The sequence below is a fragment of the Zea mays genome, chromosome 7 (genome assembly GCF_902167145.1).
Source record: "Zea mays cultivar B73 chromosome 7, Zm-B73-REFERENCE-NAM-5.0, whole genome shotgun sequence".
Taxonomy (NCBI): Eukaryota; Viridiplantae; Streptophyta; class Magnoliopsida; order Poales; family Poaceae; genus Zea; species Zea mays.
In genome coordinates this window covers 41,806,011-41,816,770 of record NC_050102.1, presented here as the reverse complement: position 1 = coordinate 41,816,770, position 10,760 = coordinate 41,806,011, and the positions used below count along the sequence as shown (strand labels likewise).

Here is a 10,760-nt window from a genome sequence, read left to right as displayed (position 1 = left end):
TTATTTTTTATGATCCTTTCTGTGTAAGTATATAAACAATTGATGGGCCCGGATACAAACTTACTACACATAACTACTGTACACTAGCAGTGCCAATGTCAAGAGTGGCAATGTCATGTGCGGCGATGCGCATGCGAATAGTCACGAGGTGCCGAGCCATGACCGTGAACGGACGAAGCCGCCTTCTTTTTGCTGGCCCCGATCGAATGGGGATGGTGCTGGTGCCGGCGTTCACTTTGATTCTCACGGCTTATTCTCACGGCGTGCTCTACCTTGGAGTTGGCCCTCCTCGGGCGCAGGGACTGCCGCAACCTGTCCTTCCTCCTCTCCCGCGCCGCCGACGATTCCAATTTGGATCTGGCCGGCACGGCGCCCCCACGGTGGCCATTGTAATCGGAGGATGACGGCGACAACGAGCCACTGTAGCCGTAGCTGTTCGTGCTGAGGTCCCCGACCTCGATGTCGCCGGGCTGGCGCTGGCCGCGCCGGCCGCGGTACACCCGCTCGGTGTCGAGCACCTTGCGCCAGAGGTGGCAGAGCACGCGGCAGCAGCCCCAGAAGGGCATGCACACCACCTTGCAGGCGTTCTTCGCCAGGCACTTGACGACGCCTATCTTGCATAGGATATAAATGGCGTAGAGCACTGCTCGGAGTTGGAGAAGGAGGGGTTACAACTTGAGAACACATGCATTTTATGGAGATGTAGGGTGTGGACTGTGGGGTGGTGTTCTCGCGACTCACCGACGAGGACGAGTATGACAGCCAAGAAGAAATTGAGTAACCTTTTGATGCAGAGGTACGCGATGAAGCAGAGCATGTCCCATGTCCCCGAGCAAACGCGCCTTTGCCAGAAAGCAAGAGTAAAACGAGATCAGTGGTGCCTAGGGAAAAATATCTTAGGTATATAACGAGTGCGCAGGGGCAGACGGCGTAGTGATACACCGCTCTTGGTTTTCTTGAGACGAACGTACTCGCAGGCGGCGCCGTTGAACGGCGACGAGATGACGTTCCCGACGAGCGAGCCAACGCCATAGACCGCCGTGCCGATGACGGAGCCCATCTCGGACCAAGAACAACTGCCTGTTTCGTCGATGGATTAGGGCATCCGGCCAGTCGGTGCCGCGGGCGAGCGCAGCGCAGTGGATAACACAAATCGACTAGCAGGCCAGAACGGCGCTCTATCTGGGGGCGGGGGATCCTCGATTACGCGTCTAACCGTCGTTTAGCCAGGCGGACGCCCGTGCTCCACTGACGTCCTCGCTCTTGATCGCCGAGGCGATCGATCAGTCGGCAGTTGCCGCGTTAACACCCCGATTTACAAAACTGGAGGAAACCGGCGGTAAACCGATCGGTTTACCGAAACCGTCAGGATGCGGTTTCGATTAACCTCGACTTTTTTTAAAAAAAAATTATTCTAAATTCAAAATTTTTGAAAAAAAAATCATAAAAAACGAAAACCGCCGGTAAACCATTTTTGGACCGGTAAACCATCATTTTAGACCGATAAACCGCCAATTTTTGCCAGGAAACAGGATTTAATGCCAATATTGAGTTCCAATTTAAATATTTAGTGATCAATTTAGATATATTAGTCTTGTTTACTGTTATATGCTATATGTGAAGATATTATATGCTATATGTAAAGATAAAATATGTAGCTCAAGTCCAGTTTAGACATTTAGTGGTCAATTTTGGTTTCATTTTTGTCAAAGATGGAATCCATAGCTCAAGTATCTCCAGTTCTTCTAACTATCCGTTTGTACAAGACCCAATCTAGAACCCTTATGCATGACAATGGCAACCGAGACAGAGACCACCAGGCGAAGTACACAATCGATCATGTATGGGTATGGAAACTATGGACCCCTCCACCGCCATATTCAAATATATATCTACCAGGACTACAATTCTTGTTTTCTCGCTAATATATCGTTCTTGTGGATAAGTATTTATTTACCGTTCTTGTTTTCTCGCTAATGTATCTCATATCCTTTGTATAGACCTATCACTATCACTATGACAGATTGGAATAATATCACGATCCTTCCAACATGTCTGAGTATTATCACTATGGCTCGAGATGAACATGTGAGTATTGTGAAATAAGTCAACCTATGTGTTATTGCCTCGTTGGAGAGCTGTAAAAGAACTTAATTTTGAGTATTGTGAAGTTCGCTGGTTGTTTGTTGCATGAGAACTGGAGTTTGTGGTTGCATATGTATGATGTATGTTATTTTGGTGAACATATGTCGTGTGTATCAATTAATATTTACTGTGCAATGTGAATTGAGCAAATTACAAATAAATCATGTTGATTTTTTTTCATTTTTTCTGTAAAAACAATGGAAATCGGTTGGTTTCGTGAAAAACCGACGGTTTAGAGCGGTTTTCACTAGTAGACTGGTACAAATTCAAATTGATTTGAATTGTCCAAACCGGTCGGTTTTTACCGGTTTACCCGCAGTAAACCGTTACCGGTGGGTACCGATTTTCCCATCTAAAATGGTTTTGTAAACCGTGGTTAACACGGATCATGCGAGAGATGCCATTGACGGTTTGTTGGGTTGCAGGGCTTGTATTGAACCGAGCAAGGTGGTGGTTCGGAGGCCCAAACAAGCCAGCATGCATTTACAGCCCGGTCCTATGATTTTGAGGGCCCCAGGCGAACTCATTGTGATGGGCCCTCTAAACTATATAAACAATTCTATGATACATATAAGTATATATGTCCTAATTTTACTTGCAAAATTAAAACAAAAACATTAATATATTTAATGTAACATGTCAAATAATTATCGAGAAATAAAGCCGATCAAAATAACAATATATTTATAGCTTGGAGCTACTATGATTACCTTAATGAAGAATATAACTCTATATCATCAATTGCTTCTCATGAAAAGATACTTCTTCGGGCATTTCTTGATGCAAAATCATCATGGACGATGTTGAAATCAATAGTGTCCAAGATATCCTTCTCGATAGAGCACATAGCCAAGCCATTCAACCTTTCTTGCGACATAGTTGATCTAAGATAGTTCTTCAACAACTTCAATTTTGAGAAACTTCTTTCGGTCGAAGCTACAATCACAGGTACAGTTAAGAGAATTTGATAGGCAACTGTAACATTTGGATAACAATCTGCAACCATAACAAACTTCAGAATATCAGGTGCTCACATTGAAGAATCCAACTGACTCACTTGCAACACCTTTAATTCTAAATAATAATCATTGATCTCAACATCGGATGAGTTCACATGAGTAAATTTTCTGCAAATGTCTTGCAGTGCGACCAAAGATCTACTTCATCCAAGGATTTTAAATTTTTAGAGTTGAACAAGAACCCAAAAATATTATCAAATGATTTCATCTGCTCAAATCTACTAGTCAATGAAGCAATTGCAGCATCAATCATGATAAGGAAGTACTCTCTTCTAAACAAGTCCACAACAAACTATTGCATTTCCTCGTCTTCGTCATCTTGTTCATCAAAATGTTTCTTTCTCTTTCCTTTTCTTTTTGTAGGAAATATTGGCTCGACATCTAGTTCAGATGAAATGATTTTTGTTGTATCCATACTAGAAGTGAAGCCTTCATCTCTATACTTCTTAAAATATGATATGACACCTTCGATGTGTTTGAGAGTAGCATCTATACTCACAATTTTTTATTGCAACTTCTTGCTCACCTTATTTATAGAAAATAAAATATCATGCTAAATAACCAATCCAACTAAAAATTCAAAATTCTCAAGTGCACTCGCCAAAGAATGACAATCACTATTTGTCGATGTGTCATTGTCAAGAGCACTCACCTCCTATAATGATTTTAGAGCGGATCTTATTTGAGGAGTTTGGTATCTGATAGCCTGAACACTTTTTATTCGACTTTCCCACCGTGTATTAGACCATGACTTCACTGTTAATCCTTGGATATTGTCAACAAAAAAATTCCACCTTTTGGTAGATTTTGCAAACAATGTGTATATACATTGGATAATACCAAAAAAGTAATAGTTTGCCTACAAGATTTAAAATATCACAAATAGTTAGTATGCAAACTTTCCCAAATCATGGTATATTGTATCATAAAAAATAATTAATAGATTACCTACAAGATTTTCCCATATCACAAAGAGTAAGATTCAGACTATGACATGCACAAGGCATATATAGTGCTCTTGGATTAAATTCAAGCATGCAAGTTTGAACACCTTGGTGTTTCCCCTTCATATTTGAACCGCTATCATATCCTTGTCCCCTCATATCAGCAATATTCAAATCGAGAGAGGCTGTAACGCCCTGAATTTGGGGGTAGAATTTTTTCTTCTTTTCCCTCACCAAATTCGGGCATTACCCTTTCCTTTTCCCTTTTCTCCTCACTAAACCTTGATCTTTTCCAAAGTTATAGCGGGATTCAGCCTGGGATCCCATGTAAAGCAAAACCCTAAAATACTTTATTTTGTGTGATGCACCATGCCGAATCATGCATACTTTTTGATTGTTTAAAATGTAAATGCATTCATCTAGAGAAAATACATTTATAGAAAAAGGAAAAACATTTTTATTCTCTCTTCCCCCCTCCTTCCCCATTTTTAGCCCAGCCGCCCCCTCCCCCCCTCGCGCTCGGCCCAGCCGGCCGGCCCAGCCGCGCCCCCCCTCCCCCTTCCCTCCCCCACCGTGGGCCGCCCCGGCCGGCCCAGTCGCGCCCCCCTCCCCCTTTAGGCCCAAGTGGCCCAGCCGCCCCTCCCCCCCCAAATCCTCTCTCTCCCCTCCCCTGCGGGCCCCGCCCGTCATCCTCTCCCCTGCCCTAACCGCGCCCCCTCCCCTAGCGCCGCTGCCGCCGCCTCCCTCCCTAGCGCCGCCGCCGCGCCGCCCTCCCCTGCCGCGGTGAGGCCCCCCCTCCCATCTCCTCCCCCCTTCTCCCTCCCCCTTCCCCGCGCCCGTGCCGCCCGGCCCCGCCCCCGCATTGGTGACCCGCCCGCCCGGCTCCCCGGCGAGCCACCCCGTCCGCGCCGCCCCCCGGCGTCCCGCGCCCAGCCTCGCCCGGCCGCCCCCGCGGCGTCCCCGGCCAGCCGCGCCCGGCCCCGCTCGGCCGCCCCACCCCTTCCCCCGCCCTCGTTTCGGCCCCGCCCGGCGAGCCGCCCTGCCCCTCCCCGCGCCCGACCGCCCCCGGCGAGCCGCGCTCGGCCCCGCCCGGCGAGCCGCCCCCGCCCCTCCCCGCGCCCGGCGAGCCGCCTCGGCCCCGCTCTGGCGAGCCGCCCCCGCCCCGCACCGGCGAGCCGCCCCCAACCCCCGACCTCGCGCCGCCCCGGCGAGCCCGCTCCCGCCCCGCGCCCGGCCGCCCCGGCGAGCTGCCCCCGCCCCGCCCCGGCTCGGCCGCCCCGTCCCCGACCTCGGCTGCCCCACCCCGACCTCAGCCGCCCCCGTCCCGCCCCGGCTCGGCCGCCCCGCCCCCGCCCCCGGTCACCCTCGCCCCGTGCGCGCCGCCCGGCCCCGCCTCAGCCCCGGCCGCGCCGCCCCATGCCCCGCCGCCCTCGTCCCGGCCGCCCTCGCCCGGCCTCGGCCGTGCCCCACCCCGGCCGTGCCCCGCCCCGCTCGTGCTCCATGCTCGCCCGCCCGCTCCGGCGTGCCCTGCTCGCGTCGTGACGGTCCCGGCGCGGCCTCGAGCTCGGCCCAGCGTGCCTATGGCGCGCGGCCTTGAGCTCGGCTAGCGCGCGGTCCCGACATGCGCACGGCTAGTTCGTGGCGTGTGCGTGCGGCCTTGCGCGCGTGCTCGCGTAGTGCACAGTGCCTTGGCACGGCTCGCCGTGCCCTCGTCTACCCCCCAGACGTCCCCGTCTACCCCCCCTTTTTATATTTTATGCGTGCTAATCACATTGTTCATGTTAATAAGATAGGAGTCTCAATTTAGAAATTGGTTACGTTAGTTAATTTGTATAGCTAATCGTCTATCTCATTTAATGTTAATCTACTAAAAGTGGTCACGTTTCCATTAGTGCATGTAGCTAATCCTTATTATTGAAGCTAAGTAGAACTAAAGCACGTAACATTTAGTTATTCGTCTACCCGTAATGCGCCTCGAGCATAAGATTTAACCCCTGCGAGACCTTCCCCAGTTTCCTTTCTAACCATGGTAAATGCATTATCGTAAGTCATATTTTATGCACATTTAATCTACTTGTTCTCTTGTATGGTGTACTGTTTGTTTCCTAATTTGAATGGATGGATGTATGTATGTTTGCACTCGCATAGAGAACGATCTGGTTGAAGCGCCCGAAGAACTCGCAGGAGAAGCCCCTGAGCAGCAGTCATTTGGTGGAGGCAAGTGTCCCTTGACCTATCTCTGTCCTATTCATTCTTTAATTCACCTCCCGCATTACACATTTATGCCTAAGGATGTACTAGCTTTATTATCCATATCCTTGTTTACCTATTTGGGTCGGATTATTATTGTTTAGCTTTATGCTATTGCTCAACTATAATCAATGAACATGATGAGATTATCTATGATACACTGTTTTCCCCTCTCTTATTATGATGTTATACTTGTGGTCTTCAAGGGGGCTCGAGCGGTTTCTCGAGTGCCTCTCCGTAAGGACCTGTTCTTTGGATGACCGCCCGGGAAAACAGTGCAACCATGAGGGTGGAATGGGGTGCCCTTAGCTGAATAATTAGAGGACCCGAGGTGTAGTTCGCTTAGCCGTTGTGCCGTCAATGGGGCTCGGTGTATGCGGCTCGCTCTGCCAAGCTTGGGTTCGCCCCCTTGGGGAGGAGTGCGGTGCATTTAGGAAACCTAACGGGCGGCTACAGCCCCGAGAAATCTTTGTAAAGGCTACGTAGTGATGCCCTGCTGGGTCACCTTGGTAGTGATCAATGGAGAGTCATGATCTCCGGGCCGAAAGGGAATCACGGCTTGTGGGTAAAGTGCACAACCTCTGCAGAGTGTTTGAAAACTGATATATCAGCCGTGCTCGCGGTTCTGAGCGGCCAAGGGAGCTCCAGTGATTAGTGGTACTTGATCAGAGACATTTTGGTTTACAGGTGGCAATGAGATTGATGGTTCTGGTTATGACTATGGTGTTGGTAAGTGGTATTCTTTCCATTTGGAAAGGGTACATCGGGTTAATAACTTGGGTTAATGCTAAAACCTGGCTTTCTAATAGTAAGTAATAATCTGACCAACTAAAAGCAACTGCTTGACTTACCCCCCAAATAAAGCTAGTCCACTACAGCCAAACATGATACTTGCTGAGTATGTTGATGTGTACTCACCCTTGCTCTACACACCAAACCCCCCCATCCCCAGGTTGTCAGCATTGCAACCACTGCTCAGGAGAAGATGAAGCCGTGGAAGGAGACTTCCAGGAGTTCCAAGACTATGATGAGTTCTAGGCGTGGGTTAGCGGCAACCCCCAGTCGGCTGCCTGTGAAGGCCGCGTTTATCTACGTTTCTTTTCCGCACTTTGATTTATTGTAAAGACTATGTGGATGTCTCAGACATATGATGTAATCGACTATTATTCCCCTTTTTAATACTATTTGAGCACTGTGTGATGATGTCCATGTTATGTAACTGTTGTGTACGTGAATTGCTGATCCTGGCACGTACATGGTTCGCATTCGGTTTGCCTTCTAAAACCGGGTGTGACAGAGGCCAATGCACTCTTTAATTCATCAAAAAGACCTAATTCTAATGTGTCATCTACCTTCAAGAACTCTAGGAAGAACTCCTCAACCCTTGGAACATTCCCCGACATATTCACACACTGAATAATCATTGTCCTTTGTTCTTCATGGCTCACATATGGAGTACAATCACAAATCACAGAAAAATACTTGGCAGCCTTGATGACCTTTAATATAGTTTGTTTCAACCTCATCCTAAGTTCATTCCAAGTATTCATGTTTGTCAGATGCTCAACACTACTCTCATGTTCTTTGAGTCTCTTACTGAGACGCTGCCAGTCCCTCACTCCATCAGATGCTAACAAAGACTTGCTTTTGTTTGACTTGAACAACTTGTAGCAAAAACAATAAACTTTGTTCACATGTTTAAAGTAAACCAACCACTTTCTATCAACCGACTCACCATTACTTAAATTTCTGGAGTAGTAAGAATATGAAAAATGTCTACCAATGGAATCCTTAGGAAAACCCAGAATCAATTCTCTTATCGGTCCCTTTTCAATTAAGACATCCCTTTTTTTGTCAAGATTATCCCATGTTCTAGGATCAAAGATAGATAAACCAGAACCATCTTGTTCATCACCATTTGAATTTTCATGATCAGATGAGGGCTGTTGTAACACTCAGAATTTCATTTTAGAATCTATAACATTAATAATAAAGAAAATGTCCACAATAACGAACATCACTTCTTTTCAAAGTTATACTTTAAAATGAATAACATGGTGGTAATAGGTGATTCAAATTTAGGCTTGAACTTTTAAAACTAGAAATATGACTTGTGGTTCAGAAATAGGAAATAGACAAAAGGATCTCTGATTATTTAATAGAGTGAATTAATCATTATTAAGTATTGAAGGATTTGTTTAAAAGGGTAATAAAGTAATCAACACAAATTTTACCCTGCATCCATGCCAAGATTTTGTTTGTGCATTTAATGGGATGATCAAAATTCAACAAAGTTCAAGTTGGAATTTAAAAGCTACAAATTTAAATAACAAATTAAATTTAAAAAAAAAGAAGAAGAAAAGCCCCAAAACCTGCGCTTGGGCCGAAATCCTCACCATGTGGCCCAGCAGACCTCGCCCTCACACTGGTGCACACCGGCCCAACACCTTTGCGCGTGTCGTGCCCCTCGCGCCGCCTGGTGGGCTCGGGATGTCAGCCTCACACCTCATGCACGTACATCTGCACCACTGACATGCGGGCCCCTGTGTACAGATTTCCCTTCCTCTTAAGGCTATTCACAATGGAGGTTTCATGGGGTGTTTCATGTATTAATTAGCCTGCCACATCAGCTATTTTGATGACATGTCACATCATTTAAGAAGGAAGAGTTTCATGGGGATGAAACCATGTTAACTCGTTTCCAAGATCTTGGAAACTATGTGAAACCTCCACTGAGAGTGTTTTGTTTCATCTTCATATAATTGAGTAAATCCTATTGGTTATTTATATGCAGCATTTAAGAAGTATGTTGACATATGAAATAGTGAGATGAAACTCTCTATTGAGAGAGGGTATTTCATTCATCCATAAATCTGATGTGGTATTTTTGGAAACAGAGACATGAAATCTCCATTGTGAATAGCCTAAGAACATCGCGCGCGCGCGCGTGTGAAACGCTGGTGGGTGGGCCCTATCCTGTCTGATTCGTCCCTAGCGAATCCGTTGGGACTGAGCGCAAAACCTAGGTAGAATCGGTCCTTGCCGGCGGCGCGATTTTATCGGGGACTTCGGTCGCTAGCTATAAATACAGAAGCCGCATTGCCCTCCGCTAGAGCCGCACCTAGGATTAGCTCAAGTTCACGGATTCACATGCGCTTAGGATTTCTGCGTGGAGGGGAGGGCAGTGAGGGGGCATCACCGCGGGGCGTGTAATGGCTCGGCGTTGTTTGGCCCTGGGAGCACAGCTTTGGGGAAACCTTCGGTCTGTCGTGAGACTAGTCGTGGCTATCGGCGTTGTTTTGGTCCACTGTGGTGCTGTGGACTGCTCACCGGAGTGGGGCGGACGCAGCGGGCCCCCTCCTGTACGTGGCCGGGCACCTCCTCAAATCCTGACACCGGTAATGTTTCCATCCCATACTCGCCTCGTCCTCACCAGTGTTTATACTGAGCTTGCGTTAGATTAGGGTACTGGGGCATCGGCATTTGCTCGCCGTTGTTTCTCACCGCCATAGATCCGCGCCTCGCCGTGGCTAGGCGTCACCGCGAGCCGATTCGTAATGTGACCACTTCCCTGGAACTCGCCACTCTCCCTACTACGTATAGCAACTAGCTAATTTTTGAATATGGCACCGAGGCGTCGAATAGGCGTGCTCCGATGATGCTCTGCCGTGGGAGGCAATGGCGTCGCCGCCTACTGTTCGGCGGGGATGGGGGAGGGTGTGGTCGGTTGCACCATGGCCGTTGGATGGCGTCTGGGCGACCCTGATTAGAAGTCACGTACCCCCTTTCGTGGAATTAAATTCTGACCGCTGACTCTAGATCGAGCAGAGGAGATTAGATCGCGCTTATTTGAAAGCTACGCCGTAGATCTTTAATCTGATGGCCCAGATCACACCATAACCCTTCAACCAACGCGTTTTGCAAAGAGCCTTTCCTTTCTCCATATCAACCCGTCGTCCACTGGAAGTACAAAATAATTTCAACTATGTTCCAGAATTTTATGAGTCAGTGTCACACCCGGTTCTAGGGGCAAAACCGAATGCATAGCATATGTGAGCCAGGATCCATTTCTCACATATATGTTGACGTCACAAGTGTAATATATCAAAAGACAATGCAATAAAGGCGTAAAGAGAGTAGAGTACTTTATTACATCATCTGAATCATTGTATCTTTAACAAGTATCAAAAGCAAAGTAGGGCAGAATTAAATATGGGCACTCTTCCACAGGAAGGTAACTGGCGCATCGTTAGACTTAAAATTCATCATCGTCATCAGCGAAGTCTTCAGCATCACCCTCTGATCAAAATATTAGCAAGAGTGAGCTCACTTATGGTCGGTGCTCAGCAAGTGGGGGAAATTTAATGCAAGTTACAAGGTAGGCTATGGATAAGCGGTAAGC

General features: G+C 47.6%; 1 protein-coding gene across 1 annotated transcript; it reads right to left on the bottom strand.

Annotated features, from left to right (window-relative positions):
* LOC103632285 (uncharacterized) lies at window positions 1-879 on the bottom strand. The gene has a single exon (NM_001371430.1). The coding sequence runs from the start codon at window positions 564-566 to the stop codon at window positions 114-116; it is 453 nt and encodes a 150-aa protein (NP_001358359.1). The 5' UTR covers window positions 567-879; the 3' UTR covers window positions 1-113.
* Window positions 880-10,760: the final 9,881 nt, after the last annotated feature.